Source organism: Denticeps clupeoides, chromosome 3 (assembly GCF_900700375.1).
Source record: "Denticeps clupeoides chromosome 3, fDenClu1.1, whole genome shotgun sequence".
In the NCBI taxonomy this organism is placed as follows: domain Eukaryota; kingdom Metazoa; phylum Chordata; class Actinopteri; order Clupeiformes; family Denticipitidae; genus Denticeps; species Denticeps clupeoides.
Window position 1 is genome coordinate 22,118,485 of NC_041709.1, and position 22,373 is coordinate 22,140,857.

A 22,373-nucleotide genomic window follows, 5' to 3' on the forward strand; every position below is an offset into this window, starting at 1 on the left:
TGCAAAGTGTAATTCTGTACAAAAGCAAGATCGCGTCAGAACATCGCGTCTTTCTGCACCTCTCTACTCTCACAACATCACGCCATGTGTCCAAGAGAACTGAACATTAACATAAAGCATTCACAATTTACAATACTGCATTCCTGTACAAAAAGCAAGGTCACGTCAGAACATCGTCACACATCGCGTCTTTCTGCACCTCTCTCTACAATATAGAACATAAAAAAATATTCACAAAATAACACACATGCAAAATATTCCTAATATGTACATAAATTAAAATGAAAGAAATAACTTTTTGCACACAAACCCCACGCACCTCTCACAGCTCACGCCATGTGTCCAAGAGACCTGAAAAACAAAATAAAAGTCTTTAGAAAATAAGAACATAAAAGACACAAGAAATATACTTAGAAATCTAACCATTTAACTCGGCACAATAGCTTGCGTAGTATAGACCCAGCTCCCAACCCAACTTTGTGAATAGATTAACGGCGATATTTTTTTAATCGCACAGCACGTTAACGCCGATAACGGCCCACCACTAATATGTATGTATTGTATGTCTTTGTTGGTGGCTAAAATACACGTTGCTGCTGACCGCCATCTACTGTTGCGATACTGTACATTGACTAATGTTATGTATAAGTACCTCATCCTACCAGGTTTTAAAAAATCACTTTAATAAGTGTACGAATTAAGGGAGTGAACTCGCAGTGGACAGATGACCAGTTTGCGACGTTAACAGCGAGTTTACAGCCTCACTGATTTAACTACACAGCAAAGAAAAGTTAGCAAATAAGTGTTAGCATTACTCAGAACTTACCGTTCTTTGTGCAACTTCAAATGTCGAACGAAGTTGTTGCATCTCCGTCTGTAATCTTCGACCCGCATGTTTTGCATACTGCTATTCGTTTTTTGTTGACCACCTCGTAGTTTTTATATCCGAACGAAACTATCTTTGGTATCATTTTGTCTTACTGGCGCGTTATTTGAGAGTTCCACTGCATTGGTTGTCCTGTAATTTGATTGGATGGATGCTGTTGGCTCAAAGCAACGTGGATCTAATTTGATTGGATGTCTTGCCGACAGCAAATACGCGCACAGACGCACATATACACAGACATTGAAAGATACAGAGCATTCGGTAATAACATACGTTTTAATATTTGAGTTTTCTGGGAAACAGCAAGTCTTGTCAAGTCAAAAGGCTCAAGTCCAAGTGAAGTCACGAGTCAATGATGTTAAAGTCCAAGTCGAGTTGCAAGTCTCTTTACATTTTATCAAGTCGAGTCTAAAGTCATCAAATTAATGAGTTGAGCTTGACTCAGTCTTGAGATATTTCTTGGCCCAGTCTTGACGTTTCAGCTTGTGTGTCTTGTTCAGTGGTGTCATCTTTCAGCCTTTCTTACCTTGGCCATGTCTCTGAGTATTGCACACCTTGTGCTTTTGGGCACTCCAGTGATGTTGCAGCTCTGAAATATGGCCAAACTGGTGGCAAGTGGCATCTTGGCAGCTACACGCTTGACTTTTCTCAGTTCATGGGCAGTTATTTTGCCTTGGTTTTTCCACACGCTTCTTGCGACCCTGTTGAATATTTGAATGAAACGCTTGATTGTTCGATGATCACGCTTCAGAAGCTTTGCAATTTTAAGAGTGCTGCATCCCTCTGCACGTATCTCACTTTTTTGACTTTTCTGAGCCTGTCAAGTCCTTCTTTTGACCCATTTTGCCAAAGGAAAGGAAGTTGCCTAATAATTATGCACACCTGATATAGGGTGTTGATGTCATTAGACCACACCCCTTCTCATTACAGAGATGCACATCACCTAATATGCTTAATTGTTAGTAGGCTTTCGAGCCTATACAGCTTGGAGTAAGACAACATGCATGAAGAGGATGATGTGGACAAAATACTCATTTGCCTAATAATTCTGCACTCCCTGTATGGTGTCCAAAATGTAACAGTTGTCCCTGCTCTCTTTTATTAGAATATGCCTGATGCAAGTTAATTATTAGGATTTAGTACTGTGGGTTACTTGAGGAATATTGCTTCTACAGCGTGTCTCAGATGGCCAAATCACTGTAAAATTACCCTTTTTTCACTTTCTTCAGTGGCCATCATCATTTTTCTCTGACCCAGTTAACATATATGCTGATTCCAGACACACACACAAACAATACTGATCATTAAATATTGCTTTCACTTCATAGGTAACATAAAATGTATTCATACCCATGCAAACCCTTGTTTTATATGTTACCTGTTTGGCCCAATAGACCACAAAATGCAAAAAGTCAAGATTTTAATATATGTAAAAAAATGTTAAAAAACAAAACAAAACATAAATGTATGTAAAAAGGCAAAGTCCTTTCTGTCACGTGATTCAATCCACGTGACCGGGAGCAACACGGAGATAAATTGGAAAGATGGCCACTGCCAGCTGCTCAGTCATTGATTGCTTTTGTTGGCAGCAGTACCCCAAACCAACGTCAGATTTATCCTGTTTGTCTCCTCACCGCTCATCTCTTTCCTCTCATCCTGTCCATTCCCCAATTCAGCCTAGAATGCGAACGTCAACATCCATGGGGTGTTGTTGCTCACGCCGGCTCTCGTTCGCATGTTCAACTTACATGCCTGCTTGCATCCAATCGCATCTTCCAAAACACGCTCACATTCTGGTTCCGCACTGTGAAGCTTTCTTTTTCATATTTTACTCAGAATAGCACGTGCTAATAAATTAACCGTAAATTCCATGTGGGTCCTCACAAGTAGGATATTCTCAATAGATGGTGGTATGGATATCTTAAACATTGTATATTAGGCCCCAGAGGTGATGTTCTGTGTTGGTGCACTGCATCTGGAGCTTGATGAGCTGGATATGAAGACCTCTCTTTGTGTCATGTGAGTCCTCCTCTTCATCAGATGTGTGTTCTTCATCTAGGTCATACTGAACAATATTTGTTAAGCAATTTTTTTATCCATTTCTTCTAGGTGGTGCATGCAGCAGCCAGTACTGACAGCTTGGTTATTTTTACCTCTAACCAGTGTTGGGGTGTAAAGAGTTACTTGTAACAGCATTATGTAAATTAATTTGTTAATGGAGCAAAATTTGTAATTAAATTACAGTTACCTATTCAAAGATTCAGGATTAGTACATGTTTAATAATAGTTCTGTAACAGGAATTATGGGAGAATTGCTAGTCAGAGTTCACCTGAATAAAGAGCACTCCAAATGAATATAAATGTAAAATTATTGACATATAGAGAGTCTGCCACACTGTGGTCAAAGTTACATTTTGTTGACCTTTGTGCACTTGTCAGGATCCGGTCCGAAATGGGGGTTACTCCGGTCCAGATCAGGATCCGGACCGGAGTTTCATTGTTGTCATGTGTAATGTTCCCTAATCATTTTCACCTGTGTTAATTGTATAAAGCTGCCCTGTTCGTTTCTGTCCGCTGTCAGGTCTTTAACGTTATGTTCCGTGTTCACCAGTGTCTACGTCTCGGATGTCTCCCCTGTCCTGTGATTCACTAATTAAACCCCGGTTTCGTGATGTCAGGTGAAAGCGTCCTCCATTCCTCGTCACTCTTCGTCCTCCTCTCCGTTCACCCGCCGCGTCATGCCCGCATGGACGTGACAGAAAGACCTGACCCATATTTGGACGCCACCTGACGCAGCCCCGCTGAGATCGGAGGAGCCGTGACTCGCCGGGAGGACGCCGCCAGCTTCCTTGTCCCTGGCCTTCCATGGCTTCATGTTCAGCAGGGTCCCGACCCCTGCCTCTCAGTCCCGTGTCTGGCGGCATTGAAGGTGAGGAGCGGCCATTCAGCGGGGCGAGCCGGAGACTGACAGGGAGCGGCGGACGAGGTGCGGGTACCACACTGGCTCGAAGCCGTCTGCGCTGGAGAACCGCCGCTCGTCCATCTGGAATACCGGACCATTCATTAATTCAGTAATTTATCATTCCTCCCTGTTCATCTTTTCTCTCCTCGAGTCGATTCCGTTCGATTCCTCCTGTCCACTCGAACCATTCAGACTCTGTGTTTTGGACTTTCCTCCCTCCTTCATGGACTGCTTCGTCTGGCCCACCAGGTGTTGTGCCATTGGAGGGGGGGATTCTGTCAGGATCCGGACCGGAGTAACCCCCATTTCGGATCGGAAATGGGAGTTTCATTGTTGTCATGTGTAATGTTCCCTAATCGTTTTCACCTGTGTTAATTGTATAAAGCTGCCCTGTTCGTTTCTGTCCGCTGTCAGGTCTTTAACGTTATGTTCCGTGTTCACCAGTGTCTACGTCTCGGATGTCTCCCCTGTCCTGTGCTTCACTAATTAAACCCCGGTTTCGTGATGTCAGGTGAAAGCGTCCTCCATTCCTCGTCACTCTTCGTCCTCCTCTCCGTTCACCCGCTGCGTCATGCCCGCATGGACGTGACAGCACTGTGATGCGTTGTTGTGCGACCAATCTTGAATAATATTGAGTTAGCAGTGTAAGTGTATGATCTTTCATGAGGCCTGAAGTCTGATTTTGTGGTGGCTGTTACAATACTTTTCATATTAAACTGATCAATTCTAATGATGTTAATTCAAGTATTAAGTTAAGCATATTCATTCATAATTTATAAAAGTAATTAAAAATGACATTACTTTCATATAGTAATTGAAATAGGTACCCTAACTATTACAGTTTAAATAGGGTCATGTATAAATGTATCGAATTATATATATAAAAAGTAATCTTCCCAACACTGCACATAACAGCACATATCACTTTTATTTTAAATCAGAATTGACTAAAATTGTTGTGTTAAAATAGCTCTTTCTGAGGATATTGTTTCAATAAATAAGCAAAGAGAACTTTTTACATACCTACTTTGTTCATACCTAAATGAGTCAAGTTTACATGCTTCTCAGCAGAATGATAATTTGTATTTTGATAAATGAATAATTCAAATATAGCTATTCTAAACATGCCACATTCTAGCTTTTATTTAGTGAAACCTCATTTTAAACATCTTCCACAAACTGTGTGTATCAGTGTTCTGACATTTGTGGTGTGTTTATTTCCTAAGGCATTTATGCACATGTGCATTTAAGCTTGCTGTTTAAAAAATTAGTTGGTTATTCAGTAGGCATGTTTTTTGTGGTTTATTGTCATCCAGACACATCAGAGTCTCATTGACAACAAGGATGCTCCTGAGACTGAGGGTGTTGTGTTCATTTCTCATCTAGATATATATAGATTCACTGTATCCAATGCGAAGTCTGTAACTTCATTAAAAGGGACACATGATTACAACCAACAGCACGTCCGCTGTATTAGAGCGGACAAACAGTAATACACAGGACTGATGTTATTAATACTGACACAAGAAGTGCACAAAGGAACAAAGTGCATCTCATATTGACATTATGTTCTTCCTTCATTCAAAATAAATACATGCTAAACAAATTTCTATTTGCTCACAAAAATGATAAAATGTGCAAAGAACAGATCTAATATTTGCGGTAAATATTGAAACTGACTAAAGGATCGGTATGAACTGAGGGATTCCTTAAACAAAGGAATTGCATGCATAATGTGCAATTATGGTGCAGGAGCCATAGAAATAATTACAATTTAAGGTACATTTTTGTGAGAGATTGTACAACATACTGATTTAAACTATGCTCATTTGTTTAATTGTATCATGTTTTTCACATTTTGTTATGTTACTGCCTTATTCCAAAATGGATTTTGCCTCCAGGAGCCTCCTATTTCCCCTGATCATCCTTGAGATGTTTCTGCAGCTTAAATGGAGTCTACCTGTGGAAAAAAAAAACAGTTGAATGGACATGATTTTGGAAAGGCACACACCTGCCTATATAAGGTCCCACAGTTTCATGTTTCATCATTTCATGTCAGAGCACAAACATGAAATCAAAGGAATTGTCTAGAGGCACAAATCTGGGGAAGGTTACAGAAAAGATCTGTTTCCCAATGAGTACAGTGGCCTCCATCATCTGTAAGGGGCAGTGGTGGCCTAGTGCTCAAGGAAGCGGCCCCGTAATCAGAAGGTTGCCGTTCGAATCCTGGTCTGCCAAGAGTTGCCACTGAGCTGAGCACCATCCCCACACACTGCTCCCCGGGTGCCTGTCATGGCTGCCCACTTCTCACCAATGGTGGTTAAAAGCAGAGAAGCAATTTCCTTTAGGATTAATAAAGTATAAAAAAGTGGAAGAAGTTCAAAATCAGCATGGCGCTTCCTAGAGCTGACCAGCGACCTAAACTGAGTGATCGGGGGAGAAGGGCCTTAGTCAGGGAGGTGAGCAAGAACCCATGGTCACTCTGTCAGAGGTCCTCTTTGGACAGAGGAGAACCTTCTAGAAGGTCAACTATATCTCTGTAGCAACCAATCATGCCTGCATGGTAGAGTGACCAGATGGAAACTACTCCTTGGTAAAACGCACATGGGGACCCATCTGGAGCTTGCCAAAAGTCACCTGAAGGACTCTCAGACCATGAGAAACAAAATTCTTTGGTCTGATGAGAAAAAGATTTAACTCTTTGCTGTGAATGCCTGGCATCACAAATGAAGGAAACTAGGCACCACTCAACATCAGGCCAATATCATCCCTACAGTGAAGCATCCTGCTGTGGGAAAGTTTTTTAGCTACAGGAACTCGGAGACTAGTCAGGATGGAGGGAGAGATTACTGCAGCAACGTACAGAGACATCCTGGATGAAAACCTGTTCTTGAACTCACGACTGGAGCACGATTCATCTCTCAGCAGGACAAGTTCCCTAAGCACACAGCCCAGCACACACTTGGCCAGTGGTGGCCTAGCAAACCCATAATCCTGAACTGCCAAAGTGCCACTGAGCAAAGCACCATCCCCACATACTGCTCCTTGTCATGGCTGCCCACTGCTCACCAAAGCAGAGGACACATTTCACTGTATTCACCGTGTGCTGTGCTCCAGTGCTTCACAACGACAATCACTAAAATTTAATTTAATTTACTAACTTTAATATCAAAGGAGGGGATTCAACTCTGTGACAACTCAGCCAGGGCCCAGAATTGAATCCAATTGAAAATCTCTTTAGATCTTAAAATGGCTGTGCACCAAAATTCCCATCCAACTTCAGAGGTGCTGCAAAGAGGAATGGGTGTAACTGGCCAAGGATAGGTGTGCCAAGCTTGTGGCATCATAATGAAAAAGACTTGAGGCTCTAATTGCTGCTAAGTATTGAGCAAAGGCTGTGAATAGTTATATACATGTAACTTCTCAGCTTTTTTATTTTTAACAAATTTGCCAAAACCTTATGTAAACTTTTGTCATTATGGGGCATTTATGTTGAGTTCTGAGGGGAAAAATGCATTTAGTCAATCTTGGAATAAAGATGTAACATAACAAAAGTGATGCACTGTTGTTACGGCTCGTATCCTCTCAGCAGGGCTCTGATCAAGGACAGGTGCTGCTGATCAGGCGTCCATGGTTAGGGCCCTGTTATAAGGAACAGACACAGCTGCATTAATGTGTTCACAGAATGTTTGTTTTTGGTTCTGGCAATCGCCACACGCCACATAATTTAGTTGTCCTTGATTTCTGTTTTTTGTCCCTTGTGCCATTTATTTTGTGTTTATAATATACACTTTTGTACAGTATGTCCATTCCCTGTGCTTCCTTCTTCCTCCAGCCCTTGGTCATGACAGCTGTGCATACTTTCCGGATGTACCTTACCTAGAGATCCCTAATGAAGAGTTGTCTGCATATTTTTCCTATTAATAACTTGTTCCTATCGGTCTTTTTGTCTTATATAATTTGGAGCAACTTGGTTCTCTCCTCTTGGAAAATTGGGAAAGAAGTAAAGGTCAGAATATCGGCCACATAACATTGGAATTTGAGATGCTCACTCACAGGGTTGTTTTTGCTTCTTCTGGGTGCACTGATGGACACCTCTGCGCACCAAGATCTGGCCAACTCCCCACTTTCCATCCATTTCATCCACTATCACTTACAAGCTCTCAGAGCTAGTCCTTCAGTCCTTTATTTGGTTATGGTTTGAAGCTTTGCATTGATTCAGGCATACATTCAAAGATACTGTGCTTCTGGGATCTTGTTCATTTCCTTCTTTGAATACATGTTCCACTTGAAAAGAAACAGTTGGCACAGGAAAAGAAGTAGGCCAGATCCTCTGACGCTGTGGTAAAGGTGCACGTGGGAGTATATCTATATCAGAACTTGCAGTTCATGCTTCATCACTTTCAGATCACATTACTTTCAACATGCCTTTCTGACAATTTCCCAATGTCCGCAAGTACACAGAGTTGACCATCAAAGTCAGGAGCCTCTTACTGTAGGCAAAACTGTCCAGTTTTGGCTTAAATCTTCTACTGCATTATGCTCTTCAGTTGGTTGAAATGACCAATTGATTGGGAGAAAATTTAATATTTTGTCAATAACTATCAGGTTTTGTTCATGCTTCCATAATCAGAGCGCTGTCCTAATGGCTACTGATGTACTATATAACTGCAAGTTTTCAAATGCATGTACTGTTAATTAGGTGTATAAAACAGACCTGCAGCATTTATTCAGACATTACAAATTCCAATAAATGAAGCCTATATTGTTACATTCAATACAATACTTTTCAGTACAAGTGATTTAATGTTGTACTTTGTTATACTTCGTAAAATGTCAAATATAATTTGTTTGAGCATGATAAATTACTTGCATTAGAGAAACAAAGAATATTATTCAGCATGCTCAAATTCCACTCATGAAACTCAGGGTCTGAAAATTCCATTTAATTATCCGGCAAACTAAGCATGAGCAATCGATCGGTGACTTAGCATTCAACCAATCAAGTTACACTTTCTTCCATATGACATCCCTATTACTTACATTACGTCTTCCAAAATTCAGTTCCTTTTTCTCGTTCCACAGATACGCTTTACAAAACATGTCTCTATTTGGCCAGTTGGACTGGTTGGGGGAGGCTGGTACGAGCAACCTGTGGTTAACAACAGTAAAGTGGTTGGCTGGGCCTCTGCTTGAATGGGTGATCGTATGTTTGTGTGGATAAGTTGTGTGGATAATTTGTGAGAATGTTTAAAAGTCCCCCTTGTGTCAACTGAGTTATACATAAAGTAGTTTATATTAATAAGTAGCGCAATAATGTAAATGTCATGTGTATTATGTAAATGATAAAATGAATATGATAGGTAAACATTCCAAATTTACTTGTTGAGTTTGTAACATTCGGAAGCCTAATATTTACTTTAAGAAAACCTTTGTGAGCCTGGCTCACAAATGACACAATAAGGACTTACGTATGATCAGAATATTTGAAAATATGCCGTATATGCAGTGTTTTTTGGAGTCTAGAGACATAAAGAACATTCCGAAACACTTTTACAGTCACTGGCCAATCACAGCAATGAATACAGATCTAATTCTGTAAATACATAAGTAAACGTATCCCTGCACCTTTATAGACCTTCTAAGACAGTGGTTCTCCTGGAGGACCAATCTAGATAAAACTTTTTAATTACAAACTGTCTACAGGGAGTGCAGAATTATTAGGCAAAAGAGTCTTTTGTCCACATCATCCTCTTCATGCATGTTGTCTTACTCCAAGCGGTATAGGCTCGAAAGCCTACTACCAATTAAGCATATTAGGTGATGTGCATCTCTGTAATGAGAAGGGGTGTGGTCTAATGACATCAACACCCTATATCAGGTGTGCATAATTATTAGGCAACTTCCTTTCCTTTGGCAAAATGAATCGTGATCATCGAACAATCAAGCGTTTCATTCAAAATAGTCAACAGGGTTGCAAGAAGCGTGTGGAAAAACCAAGGCGCAAAATAACTGCCCATGAACTGAGAAAAGTCAAGCGTGCAGCTGCCAAGATGCCACTTGCCACCAGTTTGGCCATATTTCAGAGCTGCAACATCACTGGAGTGCCCAAAAGCACAAGGTGTGCAATACTCAAAGACATGGCCAAGGTAAGAAAGGCTGAAAGACGACCACCACTGAACAAGACACACAAGCTGAAACGTCAAGACTGGGCCAAGAAATATCTCAAGACTGATTTTTCTAAGGTTTTATGGACTGATGAAATGATAGTGAGTCTTGATGGGCCAGATGGATGGGCCCGTGGCTGGATTGGTAAAGGGCAGAGAGCTCCAGTCCGACTCAGACACCAGCAAGGTGGAGGTGGAGTACTGGTTTGGGCTGGTATCATCAAAGATGAGCTTGTGGGGCCTTTTCGGGTTGAGGATGGAGTCAAGCTCAACTCCCAGTCCTACTACCAGTTTCTGGAAGACACCTTCTTCAAGCAGTGGTCTGCATCCTTCAAGAAAAACATGATTTTCATGCAGGACAATGCTCCATCACACGCGTCCAAGTACTCCACAGCATGGCTGGCAAGAAAGGGTATAAAAGAAGAAAAACTAATGACATGGCCTCCTTGTTCACCTGATCTGAACCCCATTGAGAACCTGTGGTCCATCATCAAATGTGAGATTTACAAGGAGGGAAAACAGTACACCTCTCTGAACAGTGTCTGGGAGGCTGTGGTTGCTGCTGCACGCAATGTTGATGTTGAACAGATCAAAACACTGACAGAATCCATAGATGCAGGCTTTTGAGTGTCCTTGCAAAGAAAGGTGGTGATTTGTTTTGTTTTTGAATGTCAGAAATGTATATTTGTGAATGTGGAGATGTTATATTAGTTTCACTGGTAAAAATAAATAATTGAAATGGGTATATATTTGTTTTTTGTTAAGTTGCCTAATAATTATGCACAGTAATAGTCACCTTCACACACAGATATCCCCCTAAAATAGCTAAAAATAAAAACAAACTAAAAACTACTTCCAAAAACATTCAGCTTTGATATGAGTTTTCTGGGTTCATTGAGAACATGGTTGTTGTTCAATAATAAAATTATTCCTCAAAAATACAACTTGCCTAATAATTCTGCACTCCCTGTATAAACCATAAAGGCCCAAGGCAGAAGCGAACACCAGTGCATCATTAAATTACACAAAATCACTGGCACTTTGAAGGCTCCCCTACTTGAATATTTTCACTGGAATTGGGGAAAAAAGGACTTTAGTATCAACTTAGGTTTGCAATGATTTTAGGAAACAAATCCCAGAATTGTATAGTGTTATAGTTATTATACTAATAACTCCCGTGGAGCAGTGTGTGGGGACGCTGCTTTGCTCAGTGCTAACTCGGTGGATCGAGAATTCGAACCAGCACCCTTCTGATTACGGGGCCGCCACTGCCCCAGTATAGTCTTATAGTAGAATTCAAAAGAATACTTATTGCTACTTTCTGTTATTCTGATTATTTGTTACAAATGCAATGTATACACTGAGAGAGAAACCATTAACATTTCTGTAAATGACCTTTAACTAACTCTGAACCTCGAAATATGTGTATTTGCATGTTAAATAAACTCTTTATAATCAATGTGGTCTTTTTTTCCAGTCGTAGCTGGTGATAAATGCCACTCTCCAGAGTAACTTATGGTTTCCTTGTTAATGGTAAGTCACTCTTCCCACATGTATGGCACAACCTTTGACCACAGCAGTGAGCAAATAGAAATTGGCATGCACTGTACAGTTCTGTCAAGTCTCCAACAAAGGCGGATTTACGGTTCCTGGTTTACCGTTAAGAGCTCCTTAAAGCTTGCACATGTCATATCTGCAAATTATTCTTTAGCCCCACCAATTAAAATATATTGTGTAAAGATAATTTTACAGGAATAATTACAGTAAAAAGGAGAAATAACACATATACAGCCTTGGGGGTTTATTTTTCCCAGCCAGTTGCAAATGACTGATGCAGCAAATGAACAATGGAAATGAATGATGCAGTATTTAAAGCAGCAGGACAGTCTTCATTTTGCCATGCACAATGTTTTGAGCAATGTCATTTTAGAACTTACTGTCAGCCTTTATTACCTGCAGTTGGGTTCAAATATAATGGGGAACAACATAATTGTCCATTATTTGTTTTGACTGTTTAGGGTTTACATTTAAAAAAAAAAAAAAAAAAAAAAACAATACTCAGGGATGCAGTCACAAAAAGTGGTTAAATAAAGAAAGTAAATACAGAAAGGCCAACATTTCATTTAGAGGCCTAATAACTTCATAATTTAATAGTAAAAACATTTGCGCTGAAGGCTCAGAATCTCACACATTACACACAACATTTGTAAAAAGCAGCTCGACTGAATTTAGCCACATACCCAGACAAGCCTCGGCAAGTCTGTGTCAGGGTTTTGCCATTAATAGTACATTAGTTGACGACATTTGAGTGTTGGCCTGTAATAGATAACGCACACAAAATGCCACTTTTTTGAAATGACACCAAAACAAGCTTTAGAAAAAATTTTCCAGCCGAACTTTATTGCAGTTTTCTTGATGTCTCACTGCAATGCCATTTCGCAGCAGTAACTCGATGTATGGGGGCCAAAACCGGTCATCAATGGACACATAGGGCTCATGTGGCGTCTCAAGAGTCTTGTTTGTCAGTAACTGGGAGAAAACAGGAACAATACAGTTTTAGAATTCAATGATTTATTACCAAATTTATCATAAAGGTATCTTTTTTTTTTTTGATAAATGTCCAGGCCACATCAAGATAGAATCATATTTCACTCAGTAAACAGCATGTACATATTATGTACAGAAAAGTTGTATACCTCAAGAATTTCATTTAGTGGCATCAGATCCATATCTGGTTCGGCCAACTGTGGGGAAAAAGGAAAAAAAAAAAAAAAAAACACAACGAAATGTGTTATCTGCTTTTGTGTCCTCAGTGACACCTTTGCCATTTGGGATTTAAAACCGCAATGCTTTGAAAGGGCTCTTACAGAACAATTTCAGGCCCCCGAAAGGTCCGTCGCACCATTAAGAAATTTGGTGGCACTCTAGAGCCCTGTTTGGTGCTGGTGATGCTGGTGACCATTTGTTGGACCAGTTTTGATAAGTATCAAAGAGGGACACCTCTTTGTTTCTCAACCAACCTTCGTCCTGTCTGTAATTCCTCCTGGGTCAGGTAGAGGAAAATGTTCAGCCAGCATTTCACTCAGAGTCTCCAACAGACTGCTCTGGTAATCTTTCACTTTCTGGATTCTTCTCTTCATGTCCTGCAAAACGCTGCAAGTGGGGAAAAAAATACTTTTCATGGGGTACACATTAATAACTGGTTGTAGCTGTGTGACTGAGTGCTGTCACTGCGGTTGAATATGTGATCGGACTGTGGAGTTGCAGTCAAGCTGCACGTTTGGTACCCTGGTTTCACGCCCTCTTCTCAACAGGCTAATGTAAAACTTTTAAAACTTTGGTGACTGGAGCCATTATTCAACAGCTGAAAAACAACACAATATTGATCCAGAAATACTGGCTTTTAAGTAATGGCAAGGCAATGCATTTCTACATAATTTATACATACATCTAGCATACCTGTGTTCTGAGAGCTGGCTATTTTCAAGTTGTAATGAAGCCACTTTTTCAGAAACAGAGCTTAGCATCGCCTCCTTTTCTTCCAACAATGTCTTCTCCCTAAAAGAAACTTTGGTTTAAAAATAAAAAAAAAAAACAAAAAAAAAACACAATGTATGTGGCATAGGCACCCCAGAAATGGAAAGAGTTGGAAAGACCTTTTAACAGTGTTCCTAAGGGTGTCCCTCTTAGCCTGCCAGAAGGACACAGCCATCTGCAGCTGAGCGTTTTGCCTTTTCATCTATGCCAGAAATGAGAAGAAAACACACAAATGAATAATATAAAGTTACGCTGGGAATCTATTATTAGTTCTTTTTTTTTTTTTTTTTACTGAAGATTACATGCTTAATTTTTAAATGACAGCAATACATTATACAATGCAGTGGGTGGTAGTAGCCATGAAACTGCACAGGGGGGCAAAATTACACTTTCTATGTTGTCCCAATAAGTTTATGAGAAACGTACCACCCGAATAACACCAGGTACAACCGATCCACTAAAACCCTCACCTACGAACCAGAAGACCACAGAGTCCCAGATTCAAACCCCACACAAAAACCATTGTGTCCCTGAGCAAGATACTTAACCCTGAATGTCTAAAGGGGGACTGTCCCTGTAACTACTAATTATAAAAGGCGTTCTGGAAAGGGCGTCTGATAAATGCCGCAAATGTAAATACCTCTTCTCTTCCAACAGCCGAGAGAATCTCAGGATTGTTTGACATGACTGGAAGGAAGGAGATCAATTTCATTATTTTTGTCTGTGCACCGTTAATTGGTTGAAATTCATATGGATTTTGTATTTTACTTACACCTTGGTTCCAGTTCTTGCCACTGTTCTACTTCTGCTAAAACTGCACTGAAATGGTCTGGAGACTAATTGCAAACAGGAATACTTTAAATGCACAACAAATAAAACTGCCAATGACTACACATTTTATTTTATTCTTTGAATATGTATTTCCTATTTCCTATTAAACAAAAATTAACACTTTATTAAAGTAATACCTTAACAATGGCAAAACTCGCATTATATTTCCATTCAAGACCACGAATGTCCAAAATCGCAGACTATTCAACTAACTGGCTGAAGGAAAACTTTTAAATGTGTTTATTCTCACCTTGTCAGTATCTTCACATGACTCAGCGTCAGCTGACAGAACAGCATTCTGAAGCTGGAAAACAGAATCTACTCATCATACCCATGACCTAACTTATTTTACATAATAAGGCAACGACATTGTAAGAAGTGCATACGTTATATATCCATTAATGGTTGTCACCAAATTCGCTGTTTCCATTTTTTATTATGGCAATTTGCATATCTCCAGAATGTTCGGAAGAGTGATCAGATGGATTGCCAAGTCCCTCTTTGCCATGAAAATAAACTTGATCCCCAAAAAGACATATCCACTGCATTTCAGCCCTGCCACAAAAAGGCCTACTGAGATCATTTCAGTGATCCTCTTGTTAACACAAGTGAGTGTTGAGGAGCACAAGGCTGGAGATCATTCTGTCATGCTGATTGAGTTAGAATATAAGACTGGATGCTTTAAAAGGAGGGTGATGCTTGAAATCATTGTTCTTCCTCTGTTAGCCATGGTTACCTGCAAGGAAACACGTGCAGTCATCATTGTGTTGCATAAAAAGGGCCTCACAGGCAAGAATATTGCTGCTAATAAGATTGCACATAAATCGACCATTTATCAGATCATCAAAACCTTCAAGGAGAGAGGTTCAAATGTTTTGAAGAAGACTTCAGGGTGTCCAAGAAAGGACCGTCTCCTACAGATAATTCATCTGCGGGATCGGGGTGCCACCAGTGCAGAGCTTGTACAGGAATGGCAGCAAAGAAGCCACTTCTCTCCAAGAAAAACATCAGAGACAGACTGATATACTGCAAAAAGTGCAGGGATTGGACTGCGGAGGACTGGGCTAAAGTCATTTTCTCTAATGAAGCCCCTTTTCATTTTTTGGGGCATTTGGAATAATGAGTGTCGGAAAAGAAAAGGTGACGCCACCATCAGTCATGTCTCGTGCCAGTAAAGCATCCTGAGACCATTCATGTGTGGGGCTGCTTCTCATCCAAGGCAGTGGGCTCACTCACAAGTTTGCCTAAAAATACAGCTATGAATAAAGAATAGAACCAAAACATCCTCAGACAGCAACTTCTCCCAACAAGCCAAGAACAGTTTGGTGAAGATCGATGCCTTTTCCAGCATGATGGAGCACCGTGCCATAAAGCCTCTGGGAACAAAACATTGAAATTTTGGTTCCATGGCCAGGAAACTCACAGAAATTAATGCAATCGAGAAATTGTGGTCAAGAGGCGGGTGGACAAACAAAAACCCAGAGAATTCTGACAAAATACAAGCACTGATCATGAAGGAATGAAGTGAAGTGATTGTTATTGTGAAACCCTGCAGCACAGCACACAGTGACACAACAAAATGTGTCCTCTGCTTTTAACCATCACCCTTGGTGAGCAGTGGGCAGCCATGACAGGCGCCCGGGGAGCAGTGTGTGGGGACGGTGCTTTGCTCAGTGGCACCTCGGATCAGGATTCGAACCAGCAACCTTCTGATTCCGGATTGGGGCCACGACTGCCCCAAATGGGTCACAATCAGTCAGGATTTGGGCCAGAAGTTGATTGACAGCATGACAGGGCAAATTGCAGAGGTCTTGAAAGAAAAGTCCCAACACTTTGAAACATATAAAATGCTTGTAATTATACTTCAATACACAACAGAAACAGTGGTTAACTTGGTGAAAACAGTATTTGGGTCACTCAGAACTTTTTGCTACGATTGTATAGCTGCAGCAGCAGGGGACGTGCATTATTAAATTATCGATTTATTATGAATCTACCTTCTGCAGTAGACAGAACTGCTTCTCACACTCATCCAGCAGATCTGCTTTCGCAGCTTCGGACATCTAAGATGTAAAAGTGACACCAAAGTGAGACACAAATCGCATTCACTTATGAGAGCGAGACAATGAGAACACAGATAGAAAAAACAAACACAAAACTCTTAGCCGATATGCTTCTGCAGAACCGACGGGGCTGATAACGCATCTGATTGGCTGGACCTGGGCGTTTATGTAGCTAACTGCTAACTAAAACGCAACCTACGTCAGACTTTATGGTTAAAGAAGCAATAAACACGTTCAACAAGCGCTGACGGTGTAAATAACGCCCTCGGAATAGCGCATGCGGCGAAACTACATGTTTCCAATAAAAGATAGTTAGAGAGCGAACCATCTCCGCAGACGACCTCTCCCACACCGAAAACAAAACTACCGCCAACAGCGTGCTGACGTCACGTCTCGGGAAGTCGCGACGCTGCGCTCATGGCAGCCATGTGTGCACCAGTGGCGCGCAGGCGCAAAAAACCGCCAACACACTGACGTCATTACTGCGCAGCGTTAGTGCAGACTTCGATAGCGTTTCCTTTCCCCTTCGTCGGTTGTCTTGGCATATTTATACTACAATAAATTCAACACACAATATAAATATAAATAGCATAAATACAATAAGTTCAATAAATTCAACATTTATATTTTATGAGATTTTTAATGCGGTTTCAAAACAAGCAGGTGATGCTTTAGGGCTGGTGAACCAACATGAAGTTTCACATAAGTGATCTAAGGACTGTGCATCAACTATTAGAAAAGCAGAGGACGGCCTGCGGCGAGAACTGAGATGCAAACTGACAAAATAATCGCAATGCACCTTCATTAATTCCTTAAGTCCTCTTATTCTTCCAGGTGTAGTATTCCGCTTGGGCCTGTGCTAACTGTGGCACGCTTCCAGCCAGATTCAAACCTTTCATAGGCCCAGGCTTAACAATTGCTTTTGTATTTGGCCAATGTGTTGTCATGGCGACTGTTACACTATTATACCATAGATTATTATATATGTTGCAGTTGTGTCTGTTAAAGTGTTGAAGTTGTCAGTGAGGCTTTTATTCTTGATTTGGCGTCAACGCAGACAACATCAGTTTTACTTTATCAGATTAACTTGAAATGACTTTCATATTGAGATCAATGTGAAATGACTGGGATTAGTGCAATAAATAAATAATGTAAGAATTTTATTCAAAAGAGATTCTGATTGATTTGTTAATTTGTTTCATTGGTTGTGCAAGAGCTTTTTAAATGAACTTTATGAAACTAACTGAATCTTACTGCTTAACTTTCAATAAAAAGATAATTACACTGAACCAAAAGCACACTTTTATAACCTTATCATATACCAAATCAACATCTTGATTTATATATAAATATATAACTTTCTAATTTTCTAGCTGTTCACTTTGGTCAATGTACAATACAACAATATCTTCTTAAACCTCAAACCCTTTTAAATGTAATAATTTGACTAGTTCTGTTTCCCCTACTAGTTTGGCAAGCATACACATCCACCTGAAGGTGGCACTACACTGCAATATTCTGTAGATGTAGATTTTTAAAAGTAAGTCTAGAAAAAAATTCAAATTAGAAAGTGAAGTGATTGCCACTTGTGATACACAGCAGCACAGCACATGGTGCACACAGTGAAATTTGTCCTCTTCATTTGACCCATCACCCTGAGTGAATAGTGGGAAGGCGCCCAGGGCACCCAGGGCCTTCCCACTGTGTGTGTGGACAATGCTTTGCTCATTGGCACCTCAGTGGCACCTTGGCAGATTGGCGTATCTAGACCAGCGGCGTCCAAACTTTTTTCAAGAATGGCCACATATCGAAAAATATATGAATGGCTGGGCTGGCCACTAGAGGTGAGGAATACTGGCTCACGTATAATGTATTATGTTAGTAAAACCAATGAAAAGTAGTAAGTTATGCTTGATAAATGAATATGCTTTAAGAAGTTGGATGGTTGAAATGCAAAGGTCATCAACCAGATGGCTGTCCATCATTTTGTTCCAATTTAATAAAGATTTAATATGTTAATATGTAATATGACCACCTTTTTTGTGTGTACTCTCATTAGATGAAACTATGGTAGAAGTATGAAGTTCATGTTGATTCTTCAGAGAATCATCAAGCTCCATTTCTAATTACAGACTCTCTTACAGTTCTGCATCCACCACAACTGAATTTCTTTCTCAGTGGCAGAAAAATCAGTGGTGCAGCAGTGGCCTAGCGGTTAAGGAAGCGGTTAATCTGAAGGTTGCTGGTTTGAATCCTGATCTGCCAAGGTGCCACTGAGGTGCCACTGAGCAAAGCACCGCCATGGCTATCATGGCTGCCCACTGCTCACCAAGGGTGATGGGTTAAATACAGAGGACACATTTCGTTGTGTCACCATGTGCTGTGCTACACTTCACTTTCAAATCGCTGAATGAATTCTGTCATGGCCGACCAGAGTACAGCATCCGACACTCTTCTCCTCCCTCACAGTGTCGCAGTAAACTGATGCTGTCACAGATCCTGCTGAGCATGGGAGTCTACGAGTTTGCCCCTGATTAGCTGACTGTTTGCGTCTATTGTGTGTATTATACTGACCTCTTGTGTTTAGTCCTTTGTCGGGTTATTAAAAAGTAAATCCCTCGTCATGTCAAATCCTGACAGAATGACCTGTCCATGTTTGGATGCACCGGGTTTCCTCCGGAGTACAGCAATGCACCAGGTGATTGCCAGCACCCATGCAATGGATCCTGCAATGCTTCTGGTTTTACCCCTGCATGACAGACTTTTTCAGCGTTGAACATTGAATGATTCCGATTGGGGGATATTGCTAGCCCAGAACCAGACGTAATTTTTGTGTCATTGTGTTGGGCTTCATGAGTACTGTTCTGTTCTGGTTCTCTGTACTGTCTTAATCAATGACATAAACATGATAAAATGGAGATAATGATTATTGTATTACATTCCAGATAGAGGCACACAATCTCTAAATAAGTTACAGAGCTTTCACTCAGGTAAATTATATATTATTTTATTTATTGAATTAAATACATTTCAGATATGTTTATAATTGCACATAACCTTTTGCTCTGTACACCTCAAAATATCAGACACATCACGTGTGAGTATGTATGTGTGGTTTATAGAGTTTTGAAATCCAGCAGCCTTTGCATTTTTATTGTTAATCACATGACAGCATTATTTCAGCTCTATTAAAAATCACCCAGCACACAAAACAATGGTCCTTCCAAAAGGGTTCAATATTAAAGCCCCTTTAGTTCCATGTACTCAGGAAATTCTTTAAAGCCCTGTTCACTTACCGAAGCCAACTCTTCAATTTGGTGTCATTGGCATCATTTATCTGTTGAAGACCATGATCACCATGACACTTCGGGTTATGTCATCTGGCCTTTTTAATTCCTAATAAAACTTGTCAAAAGCTATATTTATGATAATTCACATATTCATGTCATGTGTGTAGCTTGTGGAACCCTGGTGGAAGTAACAATGTCTTCTATTTAAAAATGAAAAAGAAGTCTATTAACATGAATTGTTTGTTGTTCAGCACTTGATGCATTATCTATTCATGCAATTTGCTAACTCTTGTACGTTGGTTGCTAACATGGAACAATGGTGTGAAGGTAAAAGACTTCATTTTGTAAGTTATCTGATAACTGTACCAGCTTTATTGCACACAAGATGTAAGGTTAGAGTCTCTAACACTGACTAACAGTGGACAAGCCTGAAATGAACTGAGTTTAAGGCTGTATGGAATTCTATGAAAAAATGAAATGGGTTGGGCCAACAGTCTTCTTGAAAACCCATGATTGGTAAATCTGTGATAGGGCAGTGCCAGCGATTGAATGCTAATCTTGTGGGGTTGCTGGTGCATGTGATGTTCAGAGCAACTGTGGGGCACAGGAGTACAAAAGACAAAAAAAACAAGCGACCTCATACAACCAGGAGAAGCCTTGGGGGAGACTGACTAATGAAGGTTGTAATATGCATGTTTTCGCATTGTTTAATTCATGAATTCACAAAATATTCGGTCAGTCACTTAATCACTTAGGTGGGTGATACTAGGCTACGAGTTATAGACTTCCGGCGCTCCCAGCAAGTGGCAGTCTGGTGAGCTTTTAAATTTCCCAAAGGATCGCCTTATCTTAACACACTTACCTAGGGACCAGAAGACCACAAAGTCACAGGTTCAAACCCCAATTACTACCATCGTGTCCCTGTGCAAGACACTTAATCCTGAGAGGCTCCGGGGGGACTGTCACTACTGACTGTAAGTGGCTTTGAATAAGTTCTTCTTTTCTCTCATTGACACAAATCACCTTTCACCTTCCTACATGGAGAAATGTATCTGGCAGGTGATTTTTGGTCATTACACGAATTAATTCACATTATGGCTTAATCTAAACATGGACATTTACACCCACATTTCTTTCTTTTCATGAACTGCACAGTGCATGTGTTTAAGACGTCACAGGGCACATAAAGATGATCTCTGAATGCAGCCCTGTGTGTGACTGTAACTGATTATGCCCTTCACAGTCCCACTAGCATAGTGTGCCTTGATGGAAGTCATATGACCCAGACATTTTGACCTGAGGGTTCCTGATGGGAGAACCATGTGGCCGATGCCTTTGGTTCAGGCAGACTGTGACGGACGATTGATTTTGATGAATGTCTATTTTCCTCGAGAATTTAAATAGATTTTTCTATACCTATTTATTGTATTTAAGTTATGGCAAATTGTGTTTATTCAAAAGATTTATGCTATCTTTTTGTCTGATGAACCATATTATTAAACCATATCCAGAAGAAAAATAATACTCTAGCACAAAATCTGCCAAAAAGACGATCAGACTTTATCTGTTCAGATTTTGCTGTGTAAAACCTTAAAACCTTACATTATTAAAATGTACATTAAAGCCTTGTTTGAATACAATACAGTGAAATGTCTTAATGTAATGATTATGATTCGTGTGAATGTTCCTAGTCCTTGTTCTACTGGACATGTGCATTGGGTGGTTTGATCACATGTGTGATTCCTTAAGTGTATCGTATATGTAAATGTGGTGTGTGTGAATGGAATAGAAGTAGCACATTATCATCTAGTGACTGCTGGAGCAGTGGGCATTTTACGGTTAGTATAAGAGGAGACTTGCATTTCAAAAAGTGTATATGGGTGGTGCGCTACACTCACATACACTTGTACCTTGCTGAACGGCACCTGAGTGTCACCTTACCAAATCCTGTATTCAAACCTGCAATTTTACTGTCACAAGATAATTTGACTGCTGGGCTGCCGCTGCCTCCTTACTGTCCATGTAAGTTGCTCTGGATAAGGCTGTCTTTTAAATGTAGATGTAAATAAATTGTGCTGGTTTCTTCACCATATGATCAATGTTTCAAAAAACTGGATTTGTTATAGATCTTTGACAATGTTTCGCCCTTCCATTCTGGAGGGCTGAAAACATACAGCACGGGCCAAAAGTTTGAACACACATAATCCTTCAATGTGATTTCTTTATTTTCATGACCATTTACGTTGGTAGATTCTCACTGAAGGCATCAGAACTATGAATGAACACATGTGGAGTTATGTACTTAACAAAAAAGGTGAAATAACTGAAAACATGTTTTTATTCTAGTTTCTTCAAAATAGCCGCCCTTGGCTCTGATTACTGCTTGGCATTCTCTCGATGAGCTTCAAGTGGTCATCACCTGAAATGCTTTTCCAACAGTCTTGAAGGAGTTCCCAGAGGTGTTTAGCACTTGTTGGCCCCTTTGCCTTCACTCTGCAGTCCAGCACAGATACATATGATCAATCAACTTTCTGAGTCCTCTCCCTAAAGAGAAGGGCCATAGCTTAGTTGTTGTAACTACAGCCCAGCCTTTGTCCCAGCACAATTCAAGACCTCTGGTTAATGAAAGCAAAGCCA

General features: G+C 40.4%; 1 protein-coding gene across 1 annotated transcript; it reads right to left on the reverse strand.

The window, feature by feature from the left end:
- Positions 1–11,801: 11,801 nt before the first annotated feature.
- cenpk (centromere protein K) lies at positions 11,802–16,821 on the reverse strand. Its single transcript, XM_028973786.1, has 10 exons — positions 16,772–16,821; positions 16,381–16,446; positions 14,634–14,687; positions 14,325–14,388; positions 14,193–14,239; positions 13,672–13,754; positions 13,475–13,573; positions 13,036–13,168; positions 12,712–12,759; positions 11,802–12,544 (listed from the first exon to the last, which is right to left on the reverse strand). The coding sequence occupies exons 1-10, from the start codon at positions 16,772–16,774 to the stop codon at positions 12,389–12,391; spliced, it is 753 nt and encodes a 250-aa protein (XP_028829619.1). The 5' UTR covers positions 16,775–16,821; the 3' UTR covers positions 11,802–12,388.
- Between the last annotated feature and the right edge of the window lie 5,552 nt (positions 16,822–22,373).